A 17,949-nucleotide genomic window follows, 5' to 3' on the forward strand; every position below is an offset into this window, starting at 1 on the left:
CACGCCTGGTCATGTGCTTGTAGTCAGCAGGAACGTATCAGGCAGGGGGCGTACCCAGAGAGTGTCACAGCACCGAAGCACATAGAGCTGCTACCACTGACACTACATTTCATGTCTGCTGTAGTTTTGCTAACGACCGTTTTATGGAGACTGTTATGCATAACTCAACTTTATAATCAAATGAATAGTTATTGTTTTGTGTTTGTGTATGTCTCATGTTTGTTCCAGGTTTCACTCTAAAAGTAGAAGTATCACAATATAAAAATCCTCTGTTATTGCCCAAAGTGTTGCATTGAAATCTTGCACTAAAGTAAAAGCACAGAAGTAAGGTTTGGGCCTGCCTACTTTCAGAATCAAAAATTAAAGTAGGTCTCGTGTAATGCAGGGCCCCTAAGAGTATGTAGTTATTACATAGGACTGCTGGAACCACTTTCTTGCTGTAACTGATTAATTGAAAAATCCTTGTGCAGCACTCCAATGGACTGCTCGACTTCTTATCTTTTGGAAAAGGACATCTGGAATAAAATCCATTCAAAAACACCTTCTTCACATTTTATGACTACAGATTTAATGTCTGTAGAGCGCTTTAATAATGATTTATCAGCATCTATAACCTTTGCTAATGGCTCATTAAAAATTGAGAAACCCTTCATAATGTCATACTAACATTTGAAATTGCACACCAACCTTTATAACTGCCTATTACTGAAAAGAAACACATGTTATGGCCAAAATGTTTTATTTAAACAGGGCACAGTGATACAAGATACTTTTTATCCAAACAACTTAAAAATGCCTCATAATTTTCGGTATTGTTTTCTCTACATTTGCACTATTTCAGGTTTTGCATGCAGATCATCAACTAGTCTATGTATATGTTGATAAATAGCTGTACCATAATAAGTCTGCAGTTGGAAATGTTACTGAGTAGTTATAAATTGATTTGTGTTCCAGATGTCCTGCAGCTCTTTTCCAGGACACAGTCAAACAGTCCATTGTAAAGGTCCCACTAATGAATTTAAGAGCTTAAGCAGATGAGCATGGTGTCCTGTCCGAGGAGAATTGAGTTGAGCTGAGTTTTTGTCAAGTTGGACCTATAACTGATCCATAAATACTGATCTAAGAAGCATTAGTAAATTATTGATTAACTATTAATAAAGCTATTAATTACAGTTGTATAGTTCATAAGCCCCCTATAAATGGTGCCTTATCAGAAAGTGGTACCAGATTGTTAATAGTAATGCAATGATATGGAGGCAACATTTTAGTGCTGCAGGTTGAGGTGGATCTCATTTTAATAACTTTGTTTACTTTATTATGTTTAATCTGTAAAAACACTTCCTATTTTATAATCTGTTTATACAAAGATTATAATCAGCAAAGTAATAGAAACAATTGTAGTGGAGTTTAAAAATACACTTTTTTCCTCTGAACTGTAGTGAAGTAGAAGTATGAACAAGTTTATTTAAATGGAAATACTCAAGTAAAGTACAACTCCTAATTGTATTTAAGTGCTAACTTATATAGTCATGTTTTTCAATGTGCATTTCAGTCATATTCAAACAGCACCTTCAGAAACCTGATTTCCACGTCCTGTATCAGTCTTTAATGAGAGTCTGAATCAGCCATGACTCAGCCATCCCTTCAAAACAAACCCTCTGCTCACTCCTGGCACTCCCATCAGTGCACGTCAAACATCAGCAAGAGATGAGTGAAACAAAGCTATTCACAAAGGATTTGATAACACAATGATCCCAAATCAAAAGTTCTTTGTATGATATTTGGAGCCAGTTACAGCATAGCAGGGTATTTAGATTTGAAGTTCAGTGTAAAAATTCAGAGTGAATTATCCAAATATAACTGTCCTTGTCCACTGTCACCATCGGCAGTTTGTCTTTGTGTTTAAATGTGAATTAATCAGGCTAATTGCATAATCTGAGAAAAACTGACAACCCTTTGTGGACAGCTTTTCCAAAATATTTGATATGAGACAAAACATGATTGAGTTACTGGGTTTATTGACTCACATGATAAATGTAATTGCAACAGTATATTAAGGCATACATCTCTGCATATATAGGCAATTCTAATTGTTTTGACAACCAAAAATGTTTCACCATTGTGCCTCATCTGTCCACCTACATTTCACATCATATCTTTTAAAAATATGTAACACAGATTCAACCAAACACATGTCATCTCCAACAGTCTAGCTGTCCTTTAAAGTCAGGATACACTGTCGGATATAATACCACACACACACACACACAATTCAACTATACAACAAATACAAAATCAAAATACTGACTAATTTTGTTTTGAAATGTTCTCATTGTCTTTCTATTTTAGGCTGAATAATGAAGAGTAATAGAGGAAAAGGAAACCCATGCTGAACCAAGGAGGAAGGAGGAGGAACATGTAGACTTTAAACACAATGAATTAGTTGGTAACATGCATTCAAGAGTAAGCATTTCTGTTTTCAGAGAGTCAGAAAATTAAAATTCATTTGATTTATTTTTGTCACAGACTAAAGTCATTCATGTTTCATGAGAACACTTATATTTTTCCTGAGAGACAATGCAGATAACTTGATCGAAAACTATTATGAGATGCATGTTCAAAATATCTCCTGGATTATTAATCCTTAAAGATTACTTCACCCTAAATAAACAAATTACATAAATACAAACTATATTTTCTTACTTACTTCTCATGGTATCTTGCCATGCAAATAATTTTGGTTTGTTTTCCCTAGGTTTCAAGGCATCTGCCAGAGCCAATTGAATTCAGTTTGTGGTGTGGTCATTGCTTGTGATCACAGGTATGAAAGTTAAACTGTTAAAAATAGACAGTACAGTATTTAGTGAAAGAAACACTGTGTGCACCAAACCTTTGGTAACAGTTACATGAGACTGAAATCTAAAGCAGATTTAATCTGTAGGGTGTCTGAGGGCTCACTCAAATACAAACTATGTTACTGCAAAGGTGACCTGAGCTCTATCTTTATCTAGGGTTTGCATTTGATGCATCTCAGGGAAGTACAAGCGCTTATTTTTTCACTTTTGGTACCAAAACTTGCAATGATTAATTTACTGAGCCACTTGGGGGCAGTGCAACAAATTCTGAACACAACACTGACATATTTTCAGGACATAAAAAGGCATTTTCACAGAAGTGCTATTTTCTAATTCAGCAGATATGGAGCAACTTTATTCATTTAAAGTCATGTTTCAGGTTCCAAGTCCAAATATTCACTCTCCTGTTGGTAGCTGTAAACACTGTGCCCGTTAGTTCCTGAACCATACAGTACACAGACTCACCTGTAATGTGTGACTGTAACTGGCTGTGCTGGACAAACTAAATTATCTAATGAGCCAGTGCAGAAGAGGTGCATTGATGGCAGCTGGAAAGCGTTTTGTAAACATAGAAAAACCTTCACACTGCAGGGAAGCCTGTGAGGGAAGTTCCTCCCTATATCTATTTGAAAACAGACTAACTTAAGCAGAGAGTGAGTCTGATGAAATGCTCCTTTATTACTCTTTTTAACATGTAAACAGAATACAGATTACACCTGACACAGATGTTTACATGCAATGTGAATCTGACTCAATACAAGTCATGTCGACCTGTGAAATCTCTGAGACCTCCTTCTGGCTGGAGTACAACAGAAAGAGACAAACAACTTCCAAAAAAGGCTAATTTGACAAGATTTCCTGAAAGGTCTTAACAGTGTCCGAATAATTCCCATCACACCATTTGAGTTTTGATAGTTTCAAACCGGGTCACATTGATCTTAACCTCAATGTCCCTGCCAAGACGCCTGCCTGAATGTCTGTGTCCATCTAATATTAACATTTGAACCATGTGTCTCTGATGTTTTCATTTGACAAAGTCTAAGAGTCGCCAGAAAACTCCCCAGGATGCTGTCATTGACACATTAATCACACTTTGTCCTCACTACTCCCATAAGGCCCTGGGTGTTGGTCCTACCATCAGAAGGGATGTTTTGGTTGCCTCTAAGCCAGTGAACATCCACCTCTGGCTTGCCAGTCACCAGGCATGGCACCATCCCATCTGTGCCCTCCAGAAACTCATGGTAGGTTTTCTTGCTTCCAAACGATGGTCCCTCTGACAAAGAAGAAGATTGGGATTAGAAAGATTAGGATGCCCACCTTCTGTGGTGTAAAGCAACAAAATGAGTCATAGCACCATCAGGGTGGGAGCTGGTTCATTAGACAAGTGCTGATATACTCAACATAACCAATTTTAACCCTTTCACAACTATTGGTCATTACTGTGGACAGCTATTCAAAAGCCAATTTCCTGTTTATGTCTGGCTTTGGATGGTAAAGTTGTGTATCAGTCACTACAGTGGACAGTGTTTGAAAACCCAAGAGCTACAACCAGATGTAAGTGCAGCTAAAAACCTAAACATCTGTATGTCTGATGATACACCAGGTGTGTAGATATTATTTTTTATTAATTCAATATTAATTAATTTTGGTATTGTTTGCAAAACAATAAATACAACAATACAATAGTTAGAGCTAAAACATACAGAGAAAGTATCCTCACAATGTGACACACTGTAGTTTGGGTTGTTTTTCAAAGCCCAGGTTGAATATATGTTGAAATATGCAAAAGTATTTGTTTTACAGTAATAAATTCACATTTAATGTTCACAGCTTTCATAAAGTACACTGTTCTATTTATCACACTGTTATTGTGTATTAATTACAATGAAAGTTAATCGCATGCTGTCCACCAGAGTGGACATGTCAGAAACTTCATGAAAGATACATGTAAACAAAAATATAAAATTCTAAATATTTTCTTCATGTCCAGTGAAGGATAAAAACACCAACAACATAACTGACTATATAAGTGTGTGTGTGTGTGTGTGTGTGTGTGTGTGTGTGTGTGTGTGTGTGTGTGTGTGTGTGTGTGTGAAAGAGCAGCCTGTTGTTACATACCATAAATATACAGCTGTACGTCAATCTTGTCCTGGTGTCCGTTGTCGAAGTCACACAGACAGCTATACTTGCCCGCATCATTCATTGTGGCCTTCTTAATGCTCAGTTTAGAGGAGGTCTCATCTATCCCTGACACCTTTTCTTCATCATCAATGTCTTCCTCATCCTTCTGCCACGTTATAGTTCCCTCTCCTCCAGCTAGGACAGAAGACAAGAAGGGAGGGAGGAAAGGAGGGAATGAATATAAAAGTGGAGACTTATTTTTCTTGAGAAGAGGTTCAAACTGACATTTTTTATTCACACAGACAAGTGTCATTAGTCATCAAATGAAGAAGTGACTCACCTTTACACAGCAATAAGATCTCTTCTCCCACCAGCACATCTTGTTTAGGGGAAACGATTTGCATCCTTGCATCTATAGGAAGAAGTTGCACATTTTATAAAAACGTTGACCACAATGAGCTTTTAAAGTGAAAACACTGTTATTAATTAATTAAGTAATTAATCCACCTTTCCACCTGCAGAAAGGTGTCAGCTGTGTGTAGGATTGTGTTTTCTAACTGTTTCAACAGGCAGAAAAACTTGTATTTTTTACACTTAAGAAGCTTTCTTTTGCTCACAGTCTGGATTTTTGATCCGTGCAGTGTGTATGAAAACATATCATCACAAGTCTTACCTGTGCCATACGCAAGCAGCAGCAGCAAGGCCAGTTTCAGGAGAGCTGATTGGTTAGTCATGTTCACCATGCAGCAGGTTACCAATCCCATAACCTTTTAAATGTGAACTCTGCAGTTTCTCTCTTGAGTGTGAAAGTCAGTCGGAACACAACTGGACAAAATGCTCAAATGCTGATCTAGTGAAATTTACAAACCTAACTAAAGATCTGCTACACAACAAAAACACGTCAAATATCTTCACCTCAGCATCACACTGACATGCTGACACCTGTTGTTGCCAAACCACCTACAATAAGTATGACAGGGAGAGGGTCTCTGCAAGAGGTTATATAGGGGCCCAACAACTGAGATGAGAGGAAATGTGAGAGGGGAAGGGGAGAGACAGAGAGAGAGAGAGAGAGAGAGAGAGAGAGAGAGAGAGAGAGAGAGAGAAAGCACTAGTCTCCCATCCTTCTTATAACCCCAACATATTGTTTTTCTGAGAAATGGGAGGTGTCATCACCTGAATGACGTCTGTCCCTCTCTCTGTCCTGTAGAGGTTACCTCACGACTGTGCAGATCTCAGACTCTGTCTTCAGTAAGTGGACGTAGCTAGTTGTTGGTAGCATATAGGATATTCAAGTGTGAGCATATCTGTCTTCAGAGAATCAATAAATTTAAATTCATTAAATTATTTTTTGTCACAGATTTAAGAAACTCATGTTTCATGAAAACTGCTTTTCTGAGAGACAATAAACCAAGGGCGTAGGTTTGCATATGGAGGTCAGAGATATGTCCCCTCCAATATTTTGGGAGGACAGAAATGTCCCCATCACTATTTGAGTAAACATATGCATGTTTTGAGTGAATTCATATCAAGCCTGCAAGACAACCGATTTAGGCATGAAAATAATTGCCAATGCTTGAGGTCTGGACTGACACTGATAACTAATCGCTGTCAGCACATTGCTCCACTCTCTCCTCCTCCGTCGAGGCTCAGAGTATTGGAAGAGCTTCCCCGCTTCCCTGCAGTTCCCAAGACTGCCTGAAAATATAGGTGTAGCCCTAATCCCTACACGGTCCAGTCATTTACCAGGTTTACAGCTAGTGTTTTTTTTTTTTTTTTTTAAAGTCTCTAAATCTAGCGACAATGTGCTAAGTTGGCAACACTGCAGGAAGAAACCAACTCAGCAACCAGTGATGGAAATACGGTCAGTCAGCCAGTCAGGGACATTCTAGGTTATACAGCTGGCCCCCGCTGCTGCAGTCCAGCCAGAAATAAATCATATTTTCTTGTTTCCGCTTACCTACATCTCACATGCAGATAGGTTTGGTTTCATTTTCCTAGTTTTCAAAGTATCAGCATCCACATCAGTACCATTGCGATGAATTGAATTCGGTTTGTGTTGAAAGTTAAACTGTTAAAAAATATTCACCAGCAAACTCTCTTTCCAGAGACCGTGTCATATTCTACACCACAAATGGTAAGGAGTTTTCACAGAGACAATTTCTTAGCACAAAATAGTTTCACAAAAGGTATTCTGCTCTTCATGTGCCCAGCAGGCTAGAGCAGAACTTTTTCTGCTGATAGGTCATTTTATATTTATTCAAGCCGGGGGAAAATCAGCCACCTTTCATACCTTCAGGTGGTGAGTCTCTGACAGTTTGTCACTTGCATTCATCAAAGTCATCACTGCACAATACTTGCATCTGGAATCAGTCAGGTTCACGTCTTGCCACGTCTTTTTTAAGAGCTTAATCTCATCTTTCAAACATGTTACTAAAGATGCGACTAAAATACAAACAAACAAACAAACAAACATGTAGTTGGTGAATACAAAAGACATAAAGCTGTTTTAGAATCCATGTTTTATCAAACACAAAGTGTATGTACAACCATGTACAGTGTTCAGTACAATATTACAAGAATCTCAAAACACTTGAATATGTTCAGGTAATTTATGTCAAACTATCTTCTACACAAAAAAGCTGCACCTGATTTATTTTCACATATTTGATTACTGTAAATAATGATATGACTATAAGTATAAGATAACTTACAACATTAGTCCGCTTTGCTTCGCGTATGTTTTCCTATTATTACAGGTACTTGAAAATTTCTCATAATTAAAGTTGCTTTTAATTACAGGTTCCCTAAGTGGGAAGTATTAGTTGCTGACCATGAACTTTCACGCAAAAGTGCGGAACAGTAAAGCTGGCTACAAATATGGCTTTAAATCCAAATCATGAATATCTCTCATGTATGGCTAAAAAATAATAAATATCAGTGCATAATAATTACGTTAAAGTTAGTTAAGTTTGGTTCGAACTGAAGTGGCCTTTAAATGGCCTATAATAGTGCTCAATATCAGGATACAGTGGCATTTAATCTAAAAAAAAAAAAAAGATGTCTAATTGTTTACACAACCATTAAAAAGTTACTAACAATAAAGATATTTAAAATAACATCACTAATACAAACACATTTTTGGATGTTAAACAAAGTTGATTTGCACAAGACAGTCATGGTATGGTTAAAGAAAGAGTCGAATAATGAGAAAAATGAGACCTTGTGTCTGTATAAAACATTCACTAGGTAAACGTTTGTTGTGTCCTTTAGAATATTTTTGAAAATGAAATAGTAACAACAATTTTACCCTGTAAAACACAGACATCAATATCACTCTGTTAAGGAGATTTTGTCTTTTAAGTTTAGCTTGAAGTGATTTACATCAGAGCAGACAGATATAGAAAATGACCCATTCACCTGCCTGTGGTCTGTGTCAGCACAATGCTGTCTAGAGAGGCTGAACACACACCTGCTGCTATCTCACTCCAAAAGCACAGAGGTTTGAAGAAGACCAGTTTTAACACACTGTGACAAAATCAGTCCGTTTCCTACAGTGTGTCAGCACATTTGACCTTTCCCACGGCAGATGTATCCAATGCAGAGATCGCTGAGTGTTCTGAGTCAGTGGTTGTGACCAGGTGTTTAATAGTTTCTCTTGTTGTCTATGCAGCTCACTGGCACATGTTTTACTCTCATGTTTCTCGTTTCACCAGTTTCTGGCCTCACGCGTCGGCAATGGGCAGCTCTCTGTCTGGTTGTGTTTTCCTGTGGGCAGAGAAATGACTTATTAGTGAAATATTGGGATAAAACTAATTCTCAAAACTTAAAACTCAAAGAACCTCAATTCAAAGTGGAGTTTAAAAACGACTTTCTGCTATATATTTGCTCTTCACGTGACTCTCACTTTGGATAAATGCAATATGTTTTTAATGTTCCTCAGCTCAAACACTGATGTTGACATAGTCAGACTGTCATACTAACACATGTAGCAGCTGTTCATGGTGATAGTTTGTTTGTAGGAGTCCATGAAAGTCTTTGACAACAAACTACAGCCAGAGAGACTGTGGCTGCATGTTCTGGTTGGATGAGGCAGACATATTTTTCAGCAACATAAAGAGGTGTCAGGATCGTAAAACAAGCCTATAGCCTGGTTTTTTAAATAAATGGCTATAGTGAACTAGAAAAATACTCATAATGTGAAGACAAAACCAAATCAAATGTAAAACTAATAAAACTGCAACTAATGTACTGTACAATGCACTGTACATATTTTATTTTGGGGTTGTATGTATGTTGAGAAAATGCACTTTCAATTTAGGTTTTGGTATGTAATTTCAGTTAGGCTCTTTTCTGTTTCTTTGTGCATTTTATGTAATTTAAGTTATGTAACTAGTTATCTTTTAGGCACCTATTATTTATGAGGATGTACAGTTTGGTTTCTGCTCATTCCTGTGACTGAATGTGGAGAGACCTGACTTGGATAAGAGAGTAAAAGGAAGCAGCTTACAGCAGGTAATTACATGAAGGTCATAAACTTGTAATCCTCAATTTTCACATATCATTCAATTCTATATATCCATGTAGGTTTTTGTGAACTGTGCATACAACATACTCGTGCTTGGTGAGGGGGGCTTTGTCGCAGGTGACCTCTTTGAGCTGCCCCCCCTCCGTGGTGACTCCCTTTTGCATACTGCCTCTAGGAGTGGACAGACCCTTCAGCTTCACATCTCTGCAGCCAGGACACACAACAAGGTTTGAATTACAATGATGATAATCTGCTGACCTATTCAATGTTTTGTGCACATCGACACATTTCCTCAAAGGCTTTTCCGAAAGGTCTCTCTTCACAGTCACATCAGCTTACCCATTAGTGGCTCCTGCTCCTTCTTCAAGCAGTTTGAGGCCTGGAACTTTCTGTCCAAAGAGTTTCACACCGATGGACATGAGAAGACCACAGCGATTTCTGTAGCAGCAGGTGGCATCTACCACCAGGAACACCAACAGGAAGATGACCATGACAATGCCAACCACGCTGCCTTTGGTCATGGTGCGGCTGCTCACTTTGAGAAGAGATGACAAAGTCTAGATGACCAAACTGAACGTATGGCAAACACCTTCATTGTGGCAAGCAACACACTCTTGATGTATAATTAATCTCAGAGCTATTTGTATCATCACTCTCAGTTGATTATGGCAAACTAGAAGCTAAGACACATTTTCTGGCTGGTACGCTAAAGTGTGTGGTGGTGGAAGTAGCAGGCCACATACCAGGTTGTTCTGCGATGGTGAAGTTGAACGTTGCAGGGATAGAGGAACCATTAGCATTGACTGCTATGACTTCCAGTTGATAGTCTGACCCAAAAGACAGGTCTTGAAGGGAGACAGCGTCTGAATCAGACGACAACTTCATCTCTTTCCACTCAGCCCCTTCTGTATCCTGGTTAAAGAGAGCGGAGGAGAGGGAGGATCAAAGTCAGGAAAAAAAAAGGACCAAAGAAGAGGAAGAGAGTGAGAGAGCCTCGTACCTGTCTGTATCGTACGTTGAAGTGCAGCAGAGGCATTCCACCGTCATCCATCTGTTTAAGAGGGACAGAGAAGGAGTTGCCCTCGACTTTTATCTCATCAGACGACAGCACTGGACTGTCGGGTTCACCTACAGGCAGGAAGCAGAGAGGAAGGAAAGAACTGATGAATATTAATTAACACCTTATCATTTGATGTAGTTAAACTGGTTTATCTGGGCTACATACAGCTTGACTGAGCATGTGACTTTATTATTTCATAATGTGCGTTACCTCCTGATTGACAGTAGATTACATGGTGTCATCAACATCATCAGTGAACATCAGGCAGCAGAAGATGAAGTCATGGGAATGTTATGATGATGTTTGTATGAGAGATGAATAAGAAAAATTAGTGATAGCAGATATATAGATACAGACAGGAAGATATACACTGCATGCAGCATACGCATGTGTACTCTACATTGTGCATCAATAAATGCACATCATTATACATTCATGTAAATGTATAAATATACAAATTCCCACACACGCACACACTGAATATGTAGTTAATGTGCCACACATATTGCATGAAATGTGGATTTGGTGTGTGCTGTCACTGTCTGATGTAATGTGTAGCACTTACGAATTCCCTCGGTACGAATTGTGTCTGTGTGAGAGAACTCTCCGACTCCTACTGCATTCAAGGCAGCCAAACGCACCGTGTACAATGTGTACGGCTTGAGGGCGGTGATAGCAAGAGGATCTGTAAAAGCACACACACACACACACACACACACACACACACACACACACACACACAAAAGGCACATCATTTTTGTACAAACACGTTATTACATTTGTACTTGTATATATAAAGGGAGAATACAGTTTAAGGTTTAAGCAGTATAAGGTGTAGTGATTCACCAACTGATTTGTTTCTTCATGGAGAATCATGACACACAACTGCAAAGCCTCTATGTGGAGCAAATGATCTACCTGAAGCTGGTACTCTGACCTCCTTCCACTGTTCTGCCTCACTTTGCCTCCACTGCAGGACAAAACTTGTGATTTCTGTTCCTCCGTTCATGGGTAGAGATTTGAGGGAAAAGAGGACTGATGTCGGTCCAGGTGAGGCTGACAGGTAGAAAGGAGGACCGGGATTGGCTGTGTGTCAGGAAGCAGAGCGGAGGATTGAAGAAGGGAAAACAAATGTTAAAAAATGGCACAGAAACATGTCTGTGTGAAACATGGTTACAGAAATACAAAGCTGGACATAAACTCTTACTGTGGATGGCGACATCTCTAGATGCATTTCTAGAGGTGCCAACAGCCATGCACGAATACAGTCCGCCATCAGAGGGCATTATCTCATCTATCAACAACACACCATCCACCACACGCACGGGACCAGGAGTAGAGTCCTGACAGAGGCAGAAGAAAAAAATGAAAATCACACATTAGAAATACGGCACATACAGATTATCATTGAAAACCCACATCCTGGCCACATGCCGCCATCATCATCATCATCATCATCATCATCATCATCATCATCATCATCATCATCATAATCATCCTACATGTAATGAGCTTTGTTGTAAATGCAAACACTCAGTGTTGTGTTGGAGTTAACTGGAGTGTTCTTTGTTGAGCCATAGATAAAAGCCATAATCATATTACATATATCATTTTGAGTTTACAGTTTCAGTTTTGCTGCCTGAAGGTGAATGTGTGCAGTGGAGTTTATGAGTGTACATGTCCATACAGTCTCACCAGAGTTTGTCCATTGTGCTTGTTGAGCCAGTGCAGCTCAGGCAGAGGATGGCCAGAGACGTTACAGGACACAGATACAGGCTGACCCACTGACACAATCAGCTGCTCTGCTGACACAAACACCTCTGGGGCCTCTGAAAATCAAACATTTCAGTTACAATGACAGTATTCAACTGACCAAGGTTCAGACACATCACTATAGTACAACAGGATAAAGTAAAAAGTCTACAAGTGCTACAGAACTGAACCAACCAAAGACATGAAGTGTGATGGTTGCACTGTCCTCAGCTATCTTGTTGCTGGCGGTGCAGACGTACTCCCCATAGTCGCCTCTGGCAACAGAGTGTATAGTCAGCTGGCTGCGGTCTGAGTTGAACTGATGGCGTGAAGGGTCAAATGCCACCGGCCTGTGAGCAGAGAGTGAAAAGCAAAATACACATTGAATGATGTTGTAGTGATTCGTTATTGTAAATATGAGACAGATATTTACAGGCACAACTTTATGAAGCGGGATAAGAGGACGAAAGAGGCCAGAGGAGGGAGAAGAGTGATGCCGCAGAACATTTACAAAGCTGATAAGGGAATTTCTTGGCTTAGAGAGAGAACAGGTTCAGTTCATCTACAATGTTCATATTATAAACACAATGCATAAAATCCGGTCTTACATGGTCCAGGTGATATTGGGTGTCGGTAGACCGTCCACCAAACAAAGCAAGGAAACATTGGTCTCTGATCCAGCCATCACTTTTTTCACCTCTTCTTTCAGATGCACTTTAGGAGGAGCTGCAGGGGGGCGGCACCAGTGATGTGAAAGTAAAGTAAAAGATAACATCAGTGGTGGTAAATTAAAACCTTACACTTTGACTAATAAAACTTTAATATGTAAATATGAGGGAAAACACAACCAACAGAGGGACTAAATCCTACCTAGGCGGTATACTATCAGCAATCTCTATGTCACAAAACACAAATAATTGGTCAACACAATCTTGATCTGAAAAAGCTACTCACCATTGACGACAACAGAGACAGGGAGCTTCTGATTGATGTTCCTTCCTCTGATGTAGGCCTGACACTCATATAGCCCAGCATCCTCTCTCGTCACTTTTTCAATACGGAGTGTGTTATCAGTCAGCTGACGCACACGTTCTCCCTCTGAAGTGAGAGATAGCCGCAAAAGCAAGTGCACAGACAGGGAGCAAAAGACAAACACAAAAAGATTTATTTCTCTAAAGTCACATTTCTTGATGAAGCCCACTGTTCAGACAGCAGTAGCTCTGCAGAGCTCCAACTGCTGCATCACATAGACAGTACAGTATTTAGTGAAAGAAACACTGTGTGCACCAAACCTTTGGTAATAGTTACATGAGACTGAAATCTAAAGCAGATTTAATCTGGAGGGTGTCAAAATAACATGATATCATAGGCAAAAAGGTGAGGGCTCACTCAAATACAAACTATGTTACTGCAAAGGTGACCTGAGCTCTATCTTTATCTAGGGTTTGCATTTGATGCATCTCAGGGAAGTACAAGCGCTTATTTTTTCACTTTTGGTACCAAAACCTGCAATGATTAATTTACTGAGCCACTTGGGGGCAGTGCAACAAATTCTGAACACAACACTGACATATTTTCAGGACATAAAAAGGCATTTTCACAGAAGTGCTATTTTCTAATTCAGCAGATATGGAGCAACTTTATTCATTTAAAGTCATGTTTCAGGTTCCAAGTCCAAATATTCACTCTCCTGTTGGTAGCTGTAAACACTGTGCCCGTTAGTTCCTGAACCATACAGTACACAGACTCACCTGTAATGTGTGACTGTAACTGGCTGTGCTGGACAAACTAAATTATCTAATGAGCCAGTGCAGAAGAGGTGCATTGATGGCAGCTGGAAAGCGTTTTGTAAACATAGAAAAACCTTCACACTGCAGGGAAGCCTGTGAGGGAAGTTCCTCCCTATATCTATTTGAAAACAGACTAACTTAAGCAGAGAGTGAGTCTGATGAAATGCTCCTTTATTACTCTTTTTAACATGTAAACAGAATACAGATTACACCTGACACAGATGTTTACATGCAATGTGAATCTGACTCAATACAAGTCATGTCGACCTGTGAAATCTCTGAGACCTCCTTCTGGCTGGAGTACAACAGAAAGAGACAAACAACTTCCAAAAAAGGCTAATTTGACAAGATTTCCTGAAAGGTCTTAACAGTGTCCGAATAATTCCCATCACACCATTTGAGTTTTGATAGTTTCAAACCGGGTCACATTGATCTTAACCTCAATGTCCCTGCCAAGACGCCTGCCTGAATGTCTGTGTCCATCTAATATTAACATTTGAACCATGTGTCTGATGTTTTCATTTGACAAAGTCTAAGAGTCGCCAGAAAACTCCCCAGGATGCTGTCATTGACACATTAATCACACTTTGTCCTCACTACTCCCATAAGGCCCTGGGTGTTGGTCCTACCATCAGAAGGGATGTTTTGGTTGCCTCTAAGCCAGTGAACATCCACCTCTGGCTTGCCAGTCACCAGGCATGGCACCATCCCATCTGTGCCCTCCAGAAACTCATGGTAGGTTTTCTTGCTTCCAAACGATGGTCCCTCTGACAAAGAAGAAGATTGGGATTAGAAAGATTAGGATGCCCACCTTCTGTGGTGTAAAGCAACAAAATGAGTCATAGCACCATCAGGGTGGGAGCTGGTTCATTAGACAAGTGCTGATATACTCAACATAACCAATTTGAACCCTTTCACAACTATTGGTCATTACTGTGGACAGCTATTCAAAAGCCAATTTCCTGTTTATGTCTGGCTTTGGATGGTAAAGTTGTGTATCAGTCACTACAGTGGACAGTGTTTGAAAACCCAAGAGCTACAACCAGATGTAAGTGCAGCTAAAAACCTAAACATCTGTATGTCTGATGATACACCAGGTGTGTAGATATTATTTTTTATTAATTCAATATTAATTAATTTTGGTATTGTTTGCAAAACAATAAATACAACAATACAATAGTTAGAGCTAAAACATACAGAGAAAGTATCCTCACAATGTGACACACTGTAGTTTGGGTTGTTTTTCAAAGCCCAGGTTGAATATATGTTGAAATATGCAAAAGTATTTGTTTTACAGTAATAAATTCACATTTAATGTTCACAGCTTTCATAAAGTACACTGTTCTATTTATCACACTGTTATTGTGTATTAATTACAATGAAAGTTAATCGCATGCTGTCCACCAGAGTGGACATGTCAGAAACTTCATGAAAGATACATGTAAACAAAAATATAAAATTCTAAATATTTTCTTCATGTCCAGTGAAGGATAAAAACACCAACAACATAACTGACTATATAAGTGTGTGTGTGTGTGTGTGTGTGTGTGTGTGTGAAAGAGCAGCCTGTTGTTACATACCATAAATATACAGCTGTACGTCAATCTTGTCCTGGTGTCCGTTGTCGAAGTCACACAGACAGCTATACTTGCCCGCATCATTCATTGTGGCCTTCTTAATGCTCAGTTTAGAGGAGGTCTCATCTATCCCTGACACCTTTTCTTCATCATCAATGTCTTCCTCATCCTTCTGCCACGTTATAGTTCCCTCTCCTCCAGCTAGGACAGAAGACAAGAAGGGAGGGAGGAAAGGAGGGAATGAATATAAAAGTGGAGACTTATTTTTCTTGAGAAGAGGTTCAAACTGACATTTTTTATTCACACAGACAAGTGTCATTAGTCATCAAATGAAGAAGTGACTCACCTTTACACAGCAATAAGATCTCTTCTCCCACCAGCACATCTTGTTTAGGGGAAACGATTTGCATCCTTGCATCTATAGGAAGAAGTTGCACATTTTATAAAAACGTTGACCACAATGAGCTTTTAAAGTGAAAACACTGTTATTAATTAATTAAGTAATTAATCCACCTTTCCACCTGCAGAAAGGTGTCAGCTGTGTGTAGGATTGTGTTTTCTAACTGTTTCAACAGGCAGAAAAACTTGTATTTTTTACACTTAAGAAGCTTTCTTTTGCTCACAGTCTGGATTTTTGATCCGTGCAGTGTGTATGAAAACATATCATCACAAGTCTTACCTGTGCCATACGCAAGCAGCAGCAGCAAGGCCAGTTTCAGGAGAGCTGATTGGTTAGTCATGTTCACCATGCAGCAGGTTACCAATCCCATAACCTTTTAAATGTGAACTCTGCAGTTTCTCTCTTGAGTGTGAAAGTCAGTCGGAACACAACTGGACAAAATGCTCAAATGCTGATCTAGTGAAATTTACAAACCTAACTAAAGATCTGCTACACAACAAAAACACGTCAAATATCTTCACCTCAGCATCACACTGACATGCTGACACCTGTTGTTGCCAAACCACCTACAATAAGTATGACAGGGAGAGGGTCTCTGCAAGAGGTTATATAGGGGCCCAACAACTGAGATGAGAGGAAATGTGAGAGGGGAAGGGGAGAGACAGAGAGAGAGAGAGAGAGAGAGAGAGAGAGAGAGAGAGAGAGAGAGAGAGAGAAAGCACTAGTCTCTCATCCCTCCTTCAACCCCAACAGGGTTACTGTTACTGTTCTGAGAAATGGGAGGTGATGACATGAATGACGTCTTTCCCTCTCTTCATCCTGTCAAATATCTGTTACCTCACAACTGTGTCTACCTGTCCTGTTTGTCTCTATTTTTTTACTTCTTTTGTTCTTCCTCTCTCCCTCTCTCTCTCTCTCTCTCTCTCTCTCTCTCTCTCTCTCTCACTCCCCCTCCTCTCTCTCTCATTCTCTCTCTCTCTCTCTCTCTCACCCCCCCTCTCTCATTCTCTCTCTCTCACTCTCTCTCTCTCTCCCTCCAGGCTACCGGATGAAAGCAGCGGAGGCAGCTCCCCACAGGGGAAGAAAAGATGGAGAAAGATATTTCTATCATTCCATCGTTTTTTCCTCTCCCATTTAAAAAAGGTCACATTCTTCTCAAGCACACGGACCAAACTGCACATACGGTGCCAAATTCACATCTGTTGAAAACATACATCCTGTAGGATGCTGAAATCAACAAACCCCTCTGACAAAGAATGTTTTCTTAACTTTGAGAAACAGCTCATATTCAGTGATCACAAAAGAAAGAGTTCAAAAACAAGTTTTTGTATAAGTAGCCAAAGTCTAGTCAGTGATAAGTGGTATATAGAAATATTCCCAGGGGGTTGAATTGGCATGGAAGGGTACATAAAATGTAATAATTTACAATTTGACTTGTAAAAATAATAAAAGCATGTGTGTTGCTAATAATAGTAATAGTATCACTGTTCCATTTAAATGTCCTGGTATTGTACATGCTGGCTCACTGTCATGACACTGGGATTATGTGATTAGTAACACCTGTGCTCTACCACCATGACAGTCAAATTGATTGCTTTGAAATGTAGGGCTACAGTGCCTAACTGAACCCTAACCTTAATCCTGCCTAAATGAAACGCAGCCATCTTTAACTTTAGTACTTACACCTGTGTTTGACAAGATGCCACTGTTAGACATACAAAGTTTGTCTAATCAGTCGTCTCTCAGCAAATCCGGCTGGCTTCAGGGCTTTGACGATGAACATCCTAAACCTGGTGAGCTCTTCATGGTCAGTATCAGTTACACAACCATGCACATGTGCGCGGGTGTACACACACACACACACAC

The 17,949-nt window shown here is 39.5% G+C and overlaps 2 protein-coding genes across 2 annotated transcripts; both read right to left on the reverse strand.

The window, feature by feature from the left end:
* Positions 1–3,815: 3,815 nt before the first annotated feature.
* On the reverse strand, positions 3,816–5,948 carry LOC130172452 (neogenin-like). The gene is made up of 4 exons (XM_056381195.1): positions 5,650–5,948; positions 5,317–5,388; positions 4,974–5,171; positions 3,816–4,128 (listed from the first exon to the last, which is right to left on the reverse strand). The coding sequence occupies exons 1-4, from the start codon at positions 5,738–5,740 to the stop codon at positions 3,938–3,940; spliced, it is 552 nt and encodes a 183-aa protein (XP_056237170.1). The 5' UTR covers positions 5,741–5,948; the 3' UTR covers positions 3,816–3,937.
* A 1,535-nt stretch (positions 5,949–7,483) lies between these two features.
* Positions 7,484–16,661, reverse strand: LOC130172786 (neural cell adhesion molecule 1-like). The gene is made up of 16 exons (XM_056381706.1): positions 16,363–16,661; positions 16,030–16,101; positions 15,687–15,884; positions 14,736–14,873; positions 13,271–13,414; positions 12,925–13,042; positions 12,512–12,666; positions 12,260–12,393; positions 11,772–11,907; positions 11,483–11,650; positions 11,130–11,249; positions 10,505–10,632; positions 10,248–10,416; positions 9,844–10,039; positions 9,592–9,708; positions 7,484–8,744 (listed from the first exon to the last, which is right to left on the reverse strand). Exons 1-16 carry the CDS (start codon positions 16,451–16,453, stop codon positions 8,702–8,704), a joined length of 2,127 nt encoding a protein of 708 aa, XP_056237681.1. The 5' UTR covers positions 16,454–16,661; the 3' UTR covers positions 7,484–8,701.
* Positions 16,662–17,949: the final 1,288 nt, after the last annotated feature.

This window comes from Seriola aureovittata, chromosome 7, assembly GCF_021018895.1.
Source record: "Seriola aureovittata isolate HTS-2021-v1 ecotype China chromosome 7, ASM2101889v1, whole genome shotgun sequence".
NCBI classification, from domain to species: Eukaryota; Metazoa; Chordata; class Actinopteri; order Carangiformes; family Carangidae; genus Seriola; species Seriola aureovittata.

What these genes read in the sequence shown, in the direction of transcription:
- LOC130172786 (XM_056381706.1), bottom strand. Translation starts at nt 16,453, where the DNA reads ATGGGATTGGTAACCTGCTGCATGGTGAACATGACTAACCAATCAGCT. An exon ending in GATCTTATTGCTGTGTAAAG is followed by an intron (nt 15,885 to 16,029) that starts GTGAGTCACTTC and finishes CTTCTGTCCTAG; the next exon opens with CTGGAGGAGAGGGAACTATA. An exon ending in AGCACAATGGACAAACTCTG is followed by an intron (nt 11,908 to 12,259) that starts GTGAGACTGTAT and finishes TGCCTCTGTCAG; the next exon opens with GACTCTACTCCTGGTCCCGT.
- LOC130172452 (XM_056381195.1), bottom strand. Translation starts at nt 5,740, where the DNA reads ATGGGATTGGTAACCTGCTGCATGGTGAACATGACTAACCAATCAGCT. An exon ending in GCTGCTTGCGTATGGCACAG is followed by an intron (nt 5,389 to 5,649) that starts GTAAGACTTGTG and finishes TTCTTCCTATAG; the next exon opens with ATGCAAGGATGCAAATCGTT. An exon ending in CGTACAGCTGTATATTTATG is followed by an intron (nt 4,129 to 4,973) that starts GTATGTAACAAC and finishes CTTCTTTGTCAG; the next exon opens with AGGGACCATCGTTTGGAAGC.